Below are 19,019 nucleotides of genomic sequence, written 5' to 3'. Positions count from 1 at the left end.
GTCATCCAGACCTTGCTCAAAGGAGGGGCAATTTCTACCCACCATGTAGTTTTTGTTTTCAAATTATATTTTTCCAATTTAGCTTTAAGGATAATGTGGGAAATTGTATTGAAAGACGTGTCAATATAAATAGGCACACCGCTCTCCCTCTGTCCACTGAACCAGTCATCGAAGTGGCGAAGGCACTCAAGCCTGGTTTGACTTTGGTAAATCCATGCTGACTGGTCTAAGTCACCTTCCTGTCCTTCGTGCATGTGGATATGGTTTCAAGGAGGGCTTGCTCCGTAGTCATCCCTACAGCTGACCCACCTTTCCGTGTATCCACCTGCTTGCCCTTCTCAGAAGTATTCATGGCGTTTGCTTTTCTCCAGTCATCAGAGAGTTCTCGTGATTGCCAAGACCTTATGAGCAGTAGGTCAGCATCACGGTGACATTGGCCAGATCTCCCAGCACTTGTGCATCATCCCCTCAGGTCCTATCGACTAGGTTATGTCTAAGACAGCATCAGTATTTGTGCATGTTTTGTACATTTATAGTTCTAACTGAAGGCTTTCTCAGTACTTTCCCTGTTGTGCCAGACAATATTCACATTCCCATCTCTGCCTTCTCTCCCTTTGGATTACCTACTACTCTTTCTTTTGATGTTGAGATAGTGTGGTTTTGTATGTGCTTTATTTGTGTTCACTTCCCATATTTTAACAGCTTTATTGTTTAATGAAGAAAGCAAAAGTCAAATATACAGCTTTATTGGAAAAGCAATTCTTGGCATGTAGTTGGAACACTAAAAAATGTGTTGGAAAATGTAAAAACAGTAAACCTCAAAACAGCCCCTATGTTTACATTTTATAGCAAATTTTATGGGTGAAACTGAAATAGGACAAGGTACAGGAAAGTAATGATCAGGAACTTAGTATTTTATATGGTCAAAAATGTATAGTTATTTTATTGAAATATGTCTAAAATTCCCTGTTGCTAATCTGAAATCCAGTTTTAAAGTCTTTTTTGTTTTTTTTTTTCTATTTTTTTTTTTTCTGAAAAATGTTTGAAAGCTTGGCTTGGACCTTTGTGAAGGTTCATTTCCTTTTAGTGTCTTTCCCCTTTTCATCAGACTTACTTTCCAATCACAATGATTTCAGATATCCTAGAGTCAGCCTTAAACTAGAGAAAAACATTTGGATTTTTTTTCTTATACTTACTATTAAATGTGCATGTAGCTTTCTTCTGAAATGGAACACAAAGTCAAATAGTATTGAAATATTTTATTTACATATACATGAGTATATAAATGTGTCTGCATGCATATACATATGAAAGATCTAGGCCGTCTTTATATAAGAATATACTGTACTCGCAGTGTATATAATTGTAGAAGAACTCTGATTTGGTGCAGTGGTGTAAAGAAGGCAAAATCTGATGGCGACTTTATCTTCAGCAACAGGAAGCTAGTGTGGTTGGAAAAAATATAATATGTGGGGCCAAAAACCTTTCCTCATCTGAAGTGTGCGGTTATTTCAGGTTTTGATGTCATAGCTAAGAGCATATCTGGCCCCTTCTTTTCTGTAACTGGCATTACTTCAAGAATAAAGCAGTTGTTAGTGAGCAGAGAGAGGACTTTGGAATTTCCTGCGCTCCTGCTGTGTAGATTCAAATGCTAAGTTTAAATAATGGATGAACCTAAGATTATTATAATTGATCATTGTATGATTTATATGGAGTAATTATAACTAGGTTGAGAAAGAATTTTCAAAAGCTAGTTTCCTGGTAGCCAGAGCCATTAAATAACAGTGTGCTGCCAAAACAAAAATTAGGTGGGAACGTAGCCACAAAGTTCAGAATGTCTGTCCTCTGTCTGATTTATAGCTACCCTTATGATGACAGTATCATCGGTATTTTCTTATTAGGAACAGTAAGGGCTGTTTGAATTGTTTTTCTTATCTTTCTAACGGAACTTATCATTGTTTTAAGCTTAGTCAAGCGTAATAACTGGAAAACTGCAAAAATCCAATGTATAACAAAACTAAAAGGTGCAAGAGGTTGAAAAGGTTAATTAAAAGTGTAATGATGGCATTTACTCAGACAGTCCAATTAATCACTTTATTCCAGTGGTCATGTGATACAGAAACCATTGCTACAGATAACTGATTTCTAGTCCGTGCATACATGGTCTGCGTTCATTAATATCTGTATTTTTTCTACAAAAGTTTTAACTTTTGATTTAAAGCTACTTTCTGAAGATATTTTAAAATAGCAGCTAATGTTTAACCCTGTATCCTGACATAATACTCTCCATCTACCCTCACTCTGAACAAGAGGGGAGCATTGCCCCCTTGGTACTTGTAGTTTTACAGCCCCAGGGGAGGTTTGCTTACAGCTTAATGGGGTTTTAGGTATAGAAGAAATAAAGCACTAGAAATACATCATTATGTAATGTGATCTCTCTGAAACAGTGTATATGACCAACAAAGTGAATTCTCAAGTGTCAACAAGCACATTTAAATGTAATTTTTACCACGTCAACTGGAAAAAGGCAAAAAGAACCTTGAAGGATCAATTACAAGGGTCATAACCTTGTATTATCTGATTTGCTATAATATTCACACAAGCTTTATTGGAATGGAACATAAATTTGAAAAATAGTGAGATTAGAAAGGATTGCAATGCTAGAGCAAAGAGCTAGAAGCTTTCTCCTGGCTTATTTTGCTGGGGCAGCACTTTAGAGGGAGCCCATTATAAGCAGGAGAATAGTAGTTATGTTAACACAGTAATTAATCAAGTCTGAGGAAAAGAGGAAACAAGTTGTGAATTCAATTCTGCAGTAATAAAAAGAAATGCTGAAAGTTACCCTGTAAATTGGCATGACTTTGGTAAACAGTCCCTCACTGTGCCTTGAGAACTTGCATGCAGTAAATCACTTCTCATGGCAACCGTGTAGGTTTGAATATTTTCACAGTTTTATTCTGTATTTCCATGTGTGCTAGTTCCTTCCCAATTCTGTTGACTTACTGTTTGGCTAATAATAAAATACTGCACAGAATAACATGAGAGCATATGCAGTAACAGTTCCATTGTGAATATTTCAAGGGGAAATTAATTAGAAGAACTCAGCTGAAACCGTGGTGATAGCCTTCCCCATCACAAAACCAGCCTCTGACTCAATACAGAGCATGAATTGTACATGGAATGACTGGAGATCTCTCCTCCAGAAAAGAAATATATTCTGCATATGGTTCCAGTCATGCATAATCCATCCCTAATGCTAGTGCAGTGTAGGTACATTAAAATGACCTTTACACCCTACAAGTCTTTAGGGTAGAACTGAAATCCTTGGTGCAGTAATGTGAGAACCAGTGAGTGGATCAGTTTACAACAGTAGGATTTTTCTTTGTTTAGCAGCCTCTGATTTTATTCATACATTTCTGCTTTCTGTGTGAGATACTTTGGACGCAAGTGAAAGTGTCATTAGAGTGCCAAATTCTTGTAACTTAGATTATTGAAAATTCAGAATAACTTCAGTGAATAAAATTGATTTAACTCTGCTGGCATGAATATAAAGCAAAGCTGACATCCTCAGTACCACGTGGACAATTAGGAATCCTGGCTTAACCTTTCATTAAATTTGTAGTAGAAATGAAAGGTGATCAGGATATTTGTGTGAGTGAAGACATAAAGAATTTAAGCAGCAGACCATAATATTATTAACAATGGGGAGTAGGGTTTCCCAGCTCTCACGGAACAAAAATTTAAATCAGTTCATTACAGGGTTACAGGACTCTCCTCTTTCATAATCCGTAGGTTGGAGTACCTCCACTTCATCCACCATGGAGTTATCTGCCTGGCCTTTCCCCATTCCTTCCCAGAGAAGATAGAAAGTACAAAAGGAAATAAGTAGACATTGTTTCTCCCCTGTTTCATCAGCATGCATCCAGCATAGCGGTTTTGTCTTGCAGTTTTACCTGCTATGTCTGCTAAATGCACCAGCAATTGGTCAACTAAAGGTAGCAGGATCTAACCCTAAATGGAGATGAGAATCCTGCCAAGTATGAGAGCCCAGATCAGTGGTGAAGTGGGACAGAGCAAAACACAGCACACGGGGCATGTGGCCCTCTTAGAATTAAACATACAGGAACAGAACAAGTGATGGATTTACACACACAAAAGTTGGGAGCCCCTGCTTCTGAGCAGATCTAAAATCTCTGGCGAGATGTGCAGAATCCTTACAAAGTTCAGAGGAAATTCTGTATTAAAAAATAAAAACAAACAAACAAACAAAAACACAACACACACCGCCACCACAACAAAACTCCTGCACAATATATGTCTAGATAGACAATAGGAAATACAGAAACTGCGATTTGTTGGAAGTCCTTGGATTTGCAGCTTCAGGCAGCAGGTGCATCTGTCCACACAGCAATCAGCGTCTGCTCCTGTGAACAGAGAGCCTCCCTGGAAGAAGTAAGCCTTCTGTTAGAGGGCACCTAGCAGAAGAAATTACGGTGCTTTATTCGCTGAGGTAATGATCAGAACAGTCCTTGAGGAATCGGGAGGTCTGTGCTCTGTGCTCCTCTCTACAGGTTTTCGCAAAGCCTTGGAGAGTACCCTATGGACTAGGCAGCAGGTTGGTCTGGAAAGAAGAGGAGGAATTGTGTTATAGAAAGGATCACATTGTTTTGTAAGGGATTACATGAAGAAAGTACAAGTGGGATCATGTCTCTGCAGACTTGCAATTAAGGCAGTCATCTTCAGGGAGGGAGTCCTGGTTTCCAGTCACTGCTTTTGTAAGAGAAATAACTCTGTTTCCTGGGCCCAGGCCAGAACCCAGCAATATGCCTCTCAGGGAGAGCTCTCATTCTTGGGCTGAAGCATCACACGCTCTCTGGTGTTTTGCAATATGCTCTGTTTCCTGTGCTCCTTCCTGAGAACACCCAACAGTGAGGTGGTTTGAGATCACTTCTGGGAAACAAGAAGAGTGGTTCTGAATAAGGAAGATGTCGAGAAAGGCGAGGTCTCCCAGATCCTGGCTCATGACCAATGGACAATCATAAAAACAAATCTTTTGATGAAAGACTTCAGGCACAGCTGTTGTTCAGAACATTAGTCAAATGATGAACACTTTCAAATCATGTATTTTGGTTTTCAATAAGCAATCTTAGTGTTAATGATCTCTACAGGACTCGGACAGGAGAATATCTGCTCGGGTAGATTTATGAGTATTTTCAGAAAAGAAATTTAAGGCCTGTGATATCAAAGACTTGCATACCCTGCGCTGGGTATGCAAAGACTTGCATACCCTGACCAAGAATTTAAAATGTTTCTGCTTTGGACTCAAGAACCAAAAGTCTCAGTTTAGTTAGTTCTGTTCATTTGGGTCCTTTTGTTGCTCCAGCCCAGGGTATGCTCTTGCATCTACATCCTTGTCACCTGCATGCCCAGTGCTGCCATCTGTTGCAATTTCTTCATGAACCTTGTCGTATTTGGAAGTACTCTGAAAAGCTTGAGTACAGGCAATAATTAGCTTTAGTTTTAAGATAAGCACCTATTTTTCATGATTATAGAAAATGTTTGAAGCAGGCCTGACTATTCTGCAGCGGCTGAGTAGAAGACAGGTGGAACCTCAGGATAACATGAACATACCAATCCCATGCTTTTTGGGGAGATGACTTGTTCTTTATATGTTGTTTGGGATTAGAAAGGCCTTGTCCAAGAAAATGGTAGTTTAACTGAATGCATTCAGATACAGATGACAATATTGCCCGTGTTTTCCACTTTTTTTTAGTCTTCTGTTCTTAAAAAGCACAAGTACTTTGGTGAACCCCATAGCAGCACTTCTGTTAGAGTTGGGTTGTGGTTCTCCTCCTTATCCCACTCAGGTTTTTGTTCCTATATATGCAGTATTCTGTACCTGCTTTGGAGTAGACCCATACCCATACAGTCACCTCTATTACTTTGCAATTTTGCCTTCCATCATGTTAATTTTTACTTCTCTCTTTATAGCACTCTGTGCATTAAATACCCCAAAAAGCCTACTAATACTGATTACTTGCAAATAGTAATTGTAATTTTAATAACAACCTCAGTAAATTGCTTTTTATGTAATGTAAGAAAATTGAAACCTGTGTCCATTTTGCTTTTTAATATGAACGTTACAGAACAAGTAATAGTCCTTCCACTGCTTCCACGTAATGGGAGCAGGAATAAGCTCCCAGTATCCTCTGAGAATCCCTTCTTGTGCACTATGGAGTTAACAGGAGTTGAGGAGACAGCCAAAGGCTCAGTAGAAATGCAGAAATGAAATAGAAATGGAAATGCAAGAAAGATGAAAGATGAAGGTGAAGTGACTGTGAAAGCGAGTGAATCATAAGGAAGATCAGACAGGGCAGTGGAAGCCCTATTAAAACTTTAGAAATACCTCTGGTTAAAAGACTTTGGCTGGCTTCTTTCTGCTGTTTTATCCAAGCCTCAATGAGGGCTTGAGTCCAGAACTGCTGCAGCTGTGCAAATGATGGGCATGGGTGGGAGGTTTCAGGGGATGAGAAATAATAAAGTCGTTGTAGCTTATACTATAATACAAGGCCCATCAGTCAAATAGATAAGAAAAAACACCTCACCTTGTAGGCAAGTGTTACAGTCCCAGTAGAAGAGCTGGGAGCTGGTGATCCTTATCATGGTAAGTTAGTATCTCTCAGCCAGTTGTTGCTGCCCCAGAGTTTCTGGGCTCGTTGTACAGCAAACTGCCAGGTAGGAGGAGGTTTTTAGGCATCCTCACTCTATCCTGTTGTGCCATGACGCCGCCTGGCACTGCAGCAGGCTGGTGCCCATAGCCACAAAGCAGCTCGCAGCTGCCAGTGACTTCTGAGAAGAGGCTGCACACCTGTGCCTGCAAACCTGCTCTGACGTGCCCCCAGGGGCAGGGGGGCACCCGTGCCCTGCACACAGGCACAAGACTTTGCTTACAGATTGGCTGCAAGTGGCTTACCTGGGAGGCTGCAGTGGTTTGGCAGGAGCTGGGAGCTGTGTGGTCTGACACGGGTTCCACCGTGGGCCCAAGGCAAAGCAACTTGTGAGAGAGGGAGCTCTGGGTGGGGAAATGGTGGTGAGCAGGGATTGTCACTTGTCCCAGGCTGCCAGTCTGACCACCTCCCGTCCATACCCAAGTGCCCCAAGAGAGGGGGAACTGGGAAAAGATCTTACACAGACCTTTCCTGAGAGATGCTGGCAGGAAAAGTAGCTCTGGATTAGATCCATTTGCTCTTAACATAGTCAGTACCTAGTAAGAGCCAAACTTCTGCCTGTCTTAATAATTTAAGCTTTGCAGAACAGAAGCTGGGTGAAATTCTGACCTTATGTATTACTGCTGCGTAAGTAATCCTCAGAAATATTCTCAGTGTTGTTAACTGTTCGTAGATACCACAGGACATAGAAATAATTACTTCGTACTTTTGCAATAAAAACAAAGCACAAAGTGTGTTCTGGATTGTAAATTTTGCATTAAAACATGATTTAAAAGCTTGGGGGAAGCTGGCACTAACGAGAAGTTCAGACAGTCTCATTTAATTCAAGTGCAGTGGATGCAGATCTCCTATGTGCCGTATGTTAGTCTTGGTTACAAGAGGTAGAAGTAATTTCTATAATGCAATGATAAATAAGATGGGAACAATAGCTGGAGACTTATGGATCAAAATAGAAAAGGCAAGTGGCAAGTTACAGCCAGGGATAGTTAAAAACAAGCAAGCAAACAAACAACAACAGCAAAACAAACAAAAACAAAAATAAAAAAAGGTACACATTCAGAGTTCACATGTGAAGGAACAGTAGTCTTGGGTAGATAGAAGTTGTGTTAAAGATGAATGAGCATAAATATTGAGTATGAACAATTTGCACCTGATTAAACTTCTTTTCAAGATAACTTTCAATGCTGTTTGCATTGTCAGTGAATTTGGCATATGGTCTATTTTCAGAAAGCTTCATTAACCTGTGCCTTTTGATTTTTGAGGTGTTCACATTCACAGAGCTTTTTAATTCTGTCAACATTTAATATAACTGTGTATCCTTAATGGAAAACATATATACGATTGTTAGCAAGGAGGTGCTTTAGTACATCTTTTTTTTTTTTTTTTTCTTTTAAAAGAATGCTATATAATAAAGTAAGTTGATGTCTGTCTGCATTGTTATACCCCATTCAGAGCTCTTCCACAGAATCTGGTTTTAAAGAGTGGAATTCAGCAGTTGACTCGCAGGCACAAATAACCATGTAATTACTCTGCAATCACATAGTAATTAGCATGTACTATTCATATATTGCATAATTATATGCCCTACAGATTACATAGTAATTATATTTGTACCAAACATATAATTCTATATACTGTATCACAGGAAAATAACTTGGAGAGTTCATAGTTAAGATTATAGATATACGTTCATATAATGCAACATTTTCTATAAAAGTGTTACAACCTTATGAGAGGTTTGTATTTTCGATAGCATCTCTTCTGCATCTGCTTTAGCGTAAACTGACAAGAAATGGCTGGCTGTTAATTTACAGGCAAATGTTGTATGATTATAATTTTGTAGCGTGTGGAGATAAGCAGAAATTTGCAGTTTGTTGTGTAGGAAGCTGGGCTTGGGAAGGATTCAGAGCATGGATATTAAATACACAGATGCTAAATATATTAATGTAGTTACTGCATATCACTAGAGTGAAAAACAAATTCAATGCATTTTACTTATCCATTGGGTTGTTTCTGAACATCTAAGATGCATGGGGTAGTAGCAGGTAATATGTTTGTGCAATGCTAAGTGTGTGCTAGCATGCAAGGCACAGGCAGTTCAAGCAAATGCAGTAACTCGGTGTGCCATGCCAGCCAAACAGCATCATCTGTCCCTGCCATGAAAAAAAAATTAGAGAAAAGATTGTTTGGCATCCTGGTCAGGGAACAAGGGGCAAGGTGGTAGGAGAAAGGAGAGGAATGGCACTGTGTTGTACAAAGGCCTTGGACTCAGTTTCTGGGAAAAGGTCTAAGTGGTTGCTGCAATGTTTTCAATATTTGCAGAATATCTTTTGTTCAGCTTGCAAATTCTGTAGCAGTGGGAAATTAATGTATCTTCTTGGATCTGTGATGTTGGCATTCCCATTATCCAAAGCAACTTTATAATTGTTCTTAATTGAATTTTGTACTCCGATGCCAGTTGCCATCATTTTCAAGCAAAGCATATGTTGGATTTTAATATCTGGATAATGTATTGCAAATTAAATGTGTAATTATAGTCTTAACTTTTATCTGAGCTTATTTTTTTTTTCCTATAGCTTCTCGTAATGTGTGCATATGCATGCGTGTGTGTAAGGGAGTGAGACGCCTGGTTTTAAAGTACTTCTTTCACAGTGACTTGTTAATTCTATATCATCTACAAAGCTTGTACACTCAATAAAACTTTCAGGGTTCAGGTTGTATTTCTAGGTCTTACAGAAATATCTCAATCTGATCCTGGAGCTCACAGAGCTTGTGGGTGGCATCAGAGGCCTCTCAATCGTGGGGCTGCACCTGCTTGCCTTTCTGTCTCTGTGGGCTGTTTTAGACCTCAAAAAATGTAGTAACAGGCACGTGGCTTTCACATGCTGCAGAGTACACAAATTACATTTAAATATTATTTCTTGGTGTAGACACTGAATGTCATTTTTACTGTTGAAGGAAAATAAAAAAAATATGACAGAATCTGCTTTCCAAAACCAGAATTAGGAGCCCACGGTCTAACTGTGCTCTTGTGCAACGGGCCAAATGTATCCCTTCCAATTTACCAGTGATTTTAATAGCATTTAAGTGTGGCCAAGTCTTTCCCAATTTTCATCCTGCATGTCAGCTGCAAAGAAGATGAAGTACAGCCTGCCTGGTGTAGTCGTCATTTATTTGCCAGCGCTTTGATCGTAACGCATGCCTGTGCTCTTGTTCACTTGTTAAGCCATTACCGTAAGAAACATAAGGACTGGTTACGGTTTCTGGCACTGGAAGTTTTGTATGTAACAAATATATTATCAGGATCTCATTAACAGAATGAAATAAACACAAACGTCAAAACACAATATAAATGTGACACGTTTCTTACTGCTGTTGTGTTGTTTTTTCTAGTGGAGCCAGTACTTTCAAAGGGGAACAATTGCTTGGATGCAGCAAAAGCTTGTAACCTAAATGATACCTGCAAGAGGTTCAGATCTGCTTACATAACCCCCTGCACCAGCAGCACGTCTAATGAAATCTGTAACAAGCGGAAGTGTCATAAGGCCCTCCGGCTATTTTTTGACAAAGTTCCCCCAAAGCACAGCTACGGGATGCTCTTCTGCTCCTGTCGAGACGTAGCCTGTACAGAGAGGAGACGGCAGACTATTGTTCCTGTGTGTTCATATGAGGACAGGGAGAAACCAAACTGCCTGAATTTACAAGAATCCTGCAAGAAGAATTACATCTGCAGGTAAGATAGCACACGGCAGGGGAGTGATTAATGAGGTTCCAGAGAGAACTTTTTGGTACTACCGGATTTGCCAGGACTGGGGGTCAGAATATCCACTAGGGAGTAGGATGAGTCAGGGAAAGCAGCGAAAGCCTCTGACATCCCTAACAGAACAACAAAAGCCTGCATCTGGTTACAGTGCGTGCCTGCTCCAGAGCTGTTGACAGCTACTCCCTCGCATTAAGAAAGAATTTTTTTAATCCCGGGCTTAATTTTTGCATGTTTTTGTTGGGATAATTTTCATTAGGTGTCTCTATGAAAAGATGTCTCAAAGTGATTTTATGTCCCACTAGTGACCAGGTGAAAACAGAATTATTCTTTGTAATGGGGTTTGTTGTCATTGCGATATAGCGAGTGAGCACTAACAACAGTGGATGCAAGCCACATGGTGGACTTTATATACAGTCGCAATAAACAGACTACCTGCAGACTTCTGCTTCATGGAAAGAAAAGGAGTCCACATTTGTGGACTGGATCCCACAGTCTTGTTAGAGCTGTTCTAGGTTTGGAATTGTTTTATCTCCCCTACCCTGACAAAAGTGCTAGGCTGATGTAACTGGAGGGTCATAGATTCAGTGACCTGATTCCCAGTCTCCTCCCTCTGTGTGTTTGGCACAGCCAGGCAGCACAGAGCGATGCTTTGCATGACAAACTGGGCCCTTCTGCTTTTATTAAGTTCCCTGCAGGTTGTCACATGATGCTTATTTGGTGCCATACAGGACGTCCTCTGCCCATAGGAAATGCTTTATTCCTACTTAGCATTGGGTATGTGTATATAAGAATGCTGTTCTGCTAATGTCGTGTTTATGAAGTTAAGCCCAAGAACTCATGCTCATTTTGAAAGTGTCAATTCCCTGTAGATTAACAAAATCTGTGAAATGCAAGTAAGGAAATAAACACTATTGTAAAATGTCAAGGACACTGAAGATATGTATATACATGTATATGCCTTGACAAGTACATACATATGTCTGGTAAAATACTTTGAAGTCCAGATATGAGATCTCCACTGGTGATGTTAAACTTGTAGCCATAGCATCTTGCCCGTAACCGAGGCGTTGGCGGCTGAGGAGGCAGCAACGCTCTGCCCTCCGTGGCTGGGGGAAGTCAGGAGCCACTTTACTGCTGCCACAGACTAGAGCAGCTTTAAATGAGGGCAGAGTTTCCATTGCAGTTCAGCGAGTTACATTCAGCACCTTCATGGCTGTTGCAGTTTGTGAAAGCTGAACACTGGTTCTGGAGGCAGAACCACCCCTTTTCCATTTCCATGTTGTAGTGTTAGTCTTTTCTCATTGTATATACTGTCTTACCTAGATTGTCTTAACACAGGCTCTGCTAAGTTACAGCATCTTCAGTGTACTTTCTGCCAAAATTCCAGTGTGTTACAGTGCCAGGGAAGTGGGGGAGAGGGTTTTATAGGTAAACTTCTTCCTTTTATCCAGGCTGTAGTGCTCAGGAATTGCGTAGTTAAATTAATGCCATTACTTCTCTTATGACTGTGTTTTCCTTTGGTCAGCTTTGATCTAATGTTGTCCCAGCAGCTAAGTTTTTAATGGCATTTTGTTTAATCTGACCTCATAGGCCTGGTGTTCTGCTTTCTCCGTTCCAGCACTGCAGAACAGAGCTTGGGAATATGGCTGCTCCTGTTGCCCAAGGCTGCAGCCAACACTAGGGTGAAAACGAATTTCTTTATGGGTTCTTCCCCTGACGTCTTTTCTTTAAAACTCCAAATTATATCATTTAGACTCTTTCATGTGTTGGTGAGTCCTGGCTGCCAGGAGCAGGGCAGTGCTGGTGAGAGGGAATGGGCAGGCAGATGTCTGCAGGGTCAGGGCATGGTCAGCAAAATGCAGTGCTTGGTTCTGCACCTGGGGGTACAGTAAATGTCACGGGTTGCTGATGGCTGTCCCATGTCAATGCTAATACCTCCAGGGCTGTCTAAACCACTAGCATGTTTAGTACCTTCCCCCTCTCCTGTCCCACGGGGGAGAAAACAGCAGCAGAGCTGTTCCAGTCTATCCATAATGTGGTGAAAGGCATTTTGTCTCTGAGTTGTTGTGCACTTAGAGGGAGATGGTGTGGCTTGTTCCCTGCGATCTGCCCGAAAACAGGGACTTGGGCAAGGGAAGAAAGAAGAAGCAGAGATCACATCTCCTCCCTGCTATTAAAAATATCGGCATTGATAAATATCAGTCTACGTGGTAATTCCAGGCATGTTTAGAATAATTAAAAGCAGTAGTCATGAGACATATAAATCTAACTTTGAAAACTTCTATTTCATTTTGAAATCAGAACTAGTATCTAAATGAGAGAAAAAATCAGGACTATGTTCTGACTTCTGTGAAACTGTCATTTAGAAACTATTATTTGCATGCCTGTTACATCCAATAGAGTTTCTTCATAATGCCAGGCAAAACAAGGGGGACAAGTTCTAAGGGTTTCTTAGGGTTTTTAAAGGGTTTCTGAAAGTAAATGTTTTCCAAATGCTGCTTGCTCAGAAATGCAAGTTTTGAATCTGCCCCTGTTCCATATAAAATGTCACTTGGGCCTATGCCCAAGTATGTATTTAACCATTCAGTTTTGGGTGTTCTTTAAAAGCTTTGTTTTGGATGCACATGTCACTGAATCTGTTTTTTAAACAGAATTAAGAGCAGAGAAGCAATTCAGCCAAATGGCAGATGCCCCTAACTGAGATGGCAGGACACTTTGATTTTTTTTTTCTTTTTTATTCATTCATCGATCAGTTATAAAGTCTTGATTGAGGGAAAAAGAGACCAGAAATGTCAGGAAATGCAAGTAAGCTCTGACTTATGTAAACAGTCCTAGTTTTTCAACTCCATCAGAATATTGAATGGTTCATGGTTCATTTTCATTATCATTTTTCTGCTGCCTCTCCTTGTATCCCAGTCCATATGCCACTCTGAAACTGATTGGAGGCTCTCAGGCATGCCTGTCATCTCTAACTAAAAAGAAAAAAAAAAAAAAAAAAAAAAAAAGAAGCCATTAGAATTCTTTTTCATTATGAACACAAACAAAACTTCTAAGGAAGATCATTGTACTGTCAAAAACTTTCACCAGTTGTCCTGGAATATCTCAGACCTCTGAGGGAACTGCTCTTCTGATTACTTCAGCCACAAATTAAACCTCAGAAAGTTGACTGGCATGCTTTAGAAATATCATTCTGCAGTAAAGGCAGGACAGCGTGCTTCATTTTTGTCAGTATCATGTTTGACAGTGTTTCAAAATACTGTTTTCATTGAGCAATGAAAGTGTGAGACATTAGTTTGGTCTTGTTAATAATTAGTGTTTTGAATTTGCATACTTCTGTTTTCTGGATGTGTTCATCAGGCACTGAGCAGAATGATAATGATGCAGATATATTGCTTATTAACAGAGCAGAAAAATAGAACAGTATCAATACAGCCATGTGCTGTAAAGATCTGAAAAGATAGGATTATTTTTTTTTAAGACTTTTTAGATTATTTTTTTTCTTAAATAAGAATCTAGTAATTGAATGCAAGTTTCTTGTCTTCCACAATTGCTGCACTCAAAATGGTGAAATAGCAAGTAGGTAGTTCAAACGCAAGATATTTTTGGCACTCGGTAGTGTGAGATACAAATCTTTATAAATGTGCTTTCATTGGCATTCATTGGCACGTTCTTACCCCTCATACAATTGTTTGGGGATACTGCTGTCAATTGTTTCTAGTCACTTGTTTAGTCTTAATTTTGGTGCAAGAACACATTCAACTCTGTGTGAAAGATATTCAGTTCTGTGTGAAAGCATGTACAGTTATAAGGACCTTGCATGAAGATATGCAAACATTTTTATCAGTGCGTAAAATAGCTCATTCACAGCGAGAGCTAGAACAAAAGCTCAGCTGCTTGCTGTGTTTCCTGCAAACGCAAGAAACTTGCCAGGAAATTAATTTCCCTTCTTTATATTCTGTTGAAATTTCTTACGATGATTTCCCATGAAAAGGGAGCCAGTGTATCTGTGCTTGTTTATCATAAGTTGTGTGCAGGTCTGTGAGCGCTTCACGCCAGCACCTGTTTGTGCAAGTGGCCTCTCTGCACGGGACCTGAGCACTGCTCCTTAACAGGCACTTTATGTGATGCAGACTGCACACCCTCACGGGTAAGGTTTACTAGAGGAGTGGTGGCTAAAGACTGTAAGGAAGTTTGTGAAGAGATGCTCTAAGTGTTCAGCCAGCCGTCTGTGTCCTGCTACAGAAAAGGGGGAGCCCAGCCTCTTGTGCTAGGAGGGAGGCTTCAGCTGCAGCGTTAGCAAGTACCAGGGAGGAGGGCATTCAAGGGATGTGTGGGGGAGAGAGAAGAGGTGGAGGAGAAACAGGGCTTTTTCCTCAATTCTTCTATTCCTTAGGCTTCTCTTTCATTGTTCCTGCTTCCTCCCTTGCTTTATCCTCACACCTCTTCCCCTTGCTTAGCCCCTTTCATCTCCTCTTCCCAGATCTCCCAGTCATTACCTGACTTTCACTGCCGCTGCCACATTGGGATCCTCTCCATTACAGCCTCTTACAGCCCCTCCTCATGGCTCTCCTGCGTGTGGCTCTTTTCCTCCCTCAGTATCGTGCCACAGTCCAGTGATCATCTGTAATTCAGAAAATGAGAGGGAAACCATAGGTGCATGCTCCCCCCTGGAGCCTGTAGCTTATACCAGTTACAGTTTGGTGGCCAGCTGCTGGGCTGCACTGCGTGGTCTCTGCCAGGCTCTAGGTGGCTGTCCACTGGGTGTTGTCACGAAGGACGCAGTGGCAGGGTACAGTTCTGTGCAACAGAGCTGGATTTGTGTCCCTCCGGGGTTTTTAAATCAGTTGGGCACTTGAAGCTGTCTGGCAGCTCCTTGAGATTACTGTTGTGCTGTGGGTATGCAAAACCAGGACAGCAACGTAGTTTTCATAATGCAGTTAAGGACATTAGAACAGGGATGCTCTTGATTTCGAGAGACGTGCAGGCTGTCTATATTTTGTTTGGAGGCAGAGTCAGGGAGTGGGCGAGAAACTTCGTGTGCTGCCTGACTCACCCTGCGCTGGATGCAGGATGTCTGCAGGGTAACGGGGGTAGCCTGGGCTCAGACTATCTGCAGGGGCTCTCTGCTCTCTGCTCCTGGCCTCTGGGCTTGGCTAGGGGAGGTTCCCTGGCTGCACAGGGCCAAGCGAGGGAGGAAAAAGTGGAAAACCTGGTCTTTTAATGAATGAATTGATAGACAGGAATGATCACAGTTCAAAAAATTCAGATGATGGGGTCTGGGGGGAGGTGGGACAAGCTGGTATGCTTGGAGCATGATGGTGTAGTGAAGTTTGGGGTGTTGGGGGAATTGCTAGCCTGGAAAAAAAATGCAGACTTTGCAAAATAAGCAAAAACCTTTCAAGTCAAGGGAAAATAAAGTAGAAAATGCTGCAATATCAAATTACTTGCTTCCTTTTGAGTCCTTTACATGATTCATTACATTGATGTCTTTCGTTAGCAGAGTAAAACATAGTATTACTCTCCCCTCCCCCAACACATTTAAAATTTCTCTCCTCTGATCAAAACTCAGAAGGAATCAAGCAGTTCCTCCTTAAAACATATCCATAAATCCCTAAGGAATCTAAAAATCAGAACAACTAGCAAACCAAGTGCTTTGTCCCTGTTAAAGTGTAGATAGATTTTGTTCTGGAGTGCCGAGATCTGCTTGGCCAGTCCTCATTTATACTCTCTCTGTTCTGCTTAAGAGGGTCTTGAAGATTAAAAACGTGCTGGATGATTGACATTTTGTTGAGCAGTGAGAGAAGCAAAGATGCGAGCAAGGATATAGTAATTAGAAAAATGGCTCAGCTGTATTCCTGCACCAAACTTTCACATCACTTTGTGCTTTAACAGTGAGGAGATCCTCAAGCACAGGGTTTTTTTATGCTTGAAGAAGCAGTAACCAGACAGTATCTTCACACCGAGGTCTTTTGGCAGGCAAGCTTAAAACTCTCCAAGCAGCATTTCTGCAGCCAGCTAGTGCCTCCACTCATTCTTGAAACCCAGGAATGTAATCATAAAAAGGTAGTGTAATTCTTTTATGCCCATTGTCTGTAAAACAGAAGCTAAGCATTGTCAGAGCTCTTTGGTTCAGCTGTTTTATGTTTTGCATGGTGTAGCTTTGGCAGTATCCTCATGTTGCTGAAGTCCTGGTATTCCTTCCTAAGTATTTTTTAAGGATAAGAGCTAACTGTGGTGCTGAATATCCATTATTACCTTTCTGCAGAGTTGCAAAAGTGAAAGAAGGAATAAAATATTTATGATTGTTAGAAAAATCATAAAATGGAATTGGATACAAATTATTAGACTTTTATGGATCATATTTAGATACCTGATCTTCCAGGTCAGTCGCTTGTTAGCCAAAACAATGCAGCGAGTTAAAGTACTCACAGCCACCAGTAAACTTCAGCTCTGAGATCTTGGGGGTATTATCATCATCCAAACAAGGTCCTTCCTCTCTGTGCATCATTGTATCTGAAAAAGCTTGTTCTCTAGGTGAGAAATGAAAATTGCCTGTATAATACTATTAAAAAAAAAATGCAGATTAGAAACATGAGCCAGAAAGGGGGTTACAGCAGCGGGAATTCAACCCATTTGTTTGTTCCTTTATCACGCAGGACAGCTGAAACTACATTTGTTAATGAAGCAGTTTCACACATGTTTAGTCAAAATTTTTGAAAGCCAGGAAAGTTAGATTTGACATTAAACTTTAATAGAATCTAAATTTGGAACTACTCATGTTCTTACGGTTAAGCAAGCTCTTAATTGCTTTGCTGTATGGGGTTCCAGTAAGACTACTGTTACCACTGATTTGTTGAATTGTTAATTGAGAGATTTTTTGTAGAGAGCAGAAGTTCAGCATCCACTGGTTTGCATGAGTAGTTTCCACTCACTAATCTGTTAAATCTGTTGAAGAGAACATTTTTGATCCCTTTTAATATACTCTCAGTCACATTTGGCTAATCTGCTATTTCTGAGTCAAGGGAGATATATATATATATCACACAATAGCATTTTCTTTCATAAATCAAAATGTTTCCTCATTTACCTCAAACCACATATATACTAAAGGCAAGAAACCATGATATGTTTTATGTGTATAACAGAGATACTATATCAAGTCCATTTCCAGTGTACATCCTCTGAGATCAGTGACTTCAGTGGATTTATTCCAGGGATGAATTCGGCTATTCCTGTTCTGTGTAGGTGAATCTTCAGGCAGTGCTAATTAAAAGAATGTCAACTGATTTTGCCATTCCATTATGCTGGACTTTGTAAAGGTTATTTATATCACTCTACATCAGGCCCTAGTGAGAGAATATTTCTGGTGGCAGTTCATCCATTAAAATAGCTGCAAGATAATGTAAGCACTAGAACTAAAAATAAAACTTTGTTTCTCAACAGAACAAGTGACAGCCACATGCATATTTTCAAATTTTAGCATTTTAATGTTTACTGAATAGAAATTGCATTGCTTTCATTATGTTTTAAGCACTACCATGCTACTGTTGGAGTAACTGCTGTTAAGTGGAAAGCCACATGTAAATGTACCAATATCTGAAAAGACTTCTCAGCACAGAAGTTGTTTCCTATGCTTTGATTATCTCCTGGCTTTAAAGCAAGTGGCACAGGGAAAGTTTTCTGATATGTGTTTACTGCTGAATATAGATTTTCTGTGAGATGAATGTGACCCTTGCCAAAGATTATTAATAGATGCCCTTACATTCACATATTTGTGCTTACAGTTCAAAAACATACTAAAAACCATTAAAATAAGCTTTTATATTATAAAGCCTTTATGAGTTAGACGTCTGTTAAATTAAATCTTGCCTGTATTATTTGAATATTTAGTTCATTTTCTCTTGCTCCAATTCAAGCACAAACTACTGTGGTTGTCCTGTCAGTTACGATGCTCCCTCTTCTAATTAGGCCTTGTGAAATGCTGGAGATATGTCTCAGTAACTGGTCATCATGCAGCACTGCAAAGTATTCTTCAAAATGGACAGTGTCTTTCAGATGAACTTCTGTAATCAGCTGGATGTATCACAGGCTGTCAGCTCTCTTAGCTGCTGTGGCCATATTCAGTTTTTTTGACAGTGGAGATTAAAAAAAGAAACAACAAGCCTAGACTGTCCATGTCATCCTTAACTGGTAAAAGTGATTTATTTTCCAATCCTATTCTATAAAACAGTGATTTTCTTAGCATGGAACATCCGTGTATCTTCTAAAACCAAGTAAAACATGTTGAATAAGATCAATGCTATACTGGTTTGCTAGTGCCAGAACTCGGGGACTTTCTATTTGATGGGGATGTTTTGTGCATGACATAAAAAGCTTCCCAACAAAAGAGACTCTAATCTGCTTTTATCTGCTGTGGTTCTGACTTGAAATTTGTTGTCTGACTCCTGAAGTCAGAACAGCTTTTAGCATAGCTTCAGGATGAGTTTCAGCTATGTTGGCTGCGGGCCCTGCACAATCAAGTGCAAGGA

The 19,019-nt window shown here is 40.2% G+C and overlaps 1 protein-coding gene across 1 annotated transcript in view; it reads left to right on the top strand.

Moving 5' to 3' along the window:
* The window catches only part of GFRA1 (GDNF family receptor alpha 1), a gene marked incomplete at both ends in the record, with an annotated part of 145,755 nt that overhangs the window by 85,550 nt on the left and 41,186 nt on the right, over nucleotides 1-19,019 (top strand). The window contains one exon of the mRNA XM_084290376.1: nucleotides 10,122-10,461. Coding sequence (XP_084146502.1) covers nucleotides 10,122-10,461 — 340 coding nt within the window. The remainder of the gene's footprint in view (nucleotides 1-10,121; nucleotides 10,462-19,019) is intronic.

Source organism: Netta rufina, assembly GCF_964035555.1.
Source record: "Netta rufina genome assembly, chromosome: 7".
Classification (NCBI taxonomy): domain Eukaryota; kingdom Metazoa; phylum Chordata; class Aves; order Anseriformes; family Anatidae; genus Netta; species Netta rufina.
The sequence above is the reverse complement of the archived record's forward strand: the minus strand, read 5'-3'. Positions and strand labels throughout refer to the sequence as shown.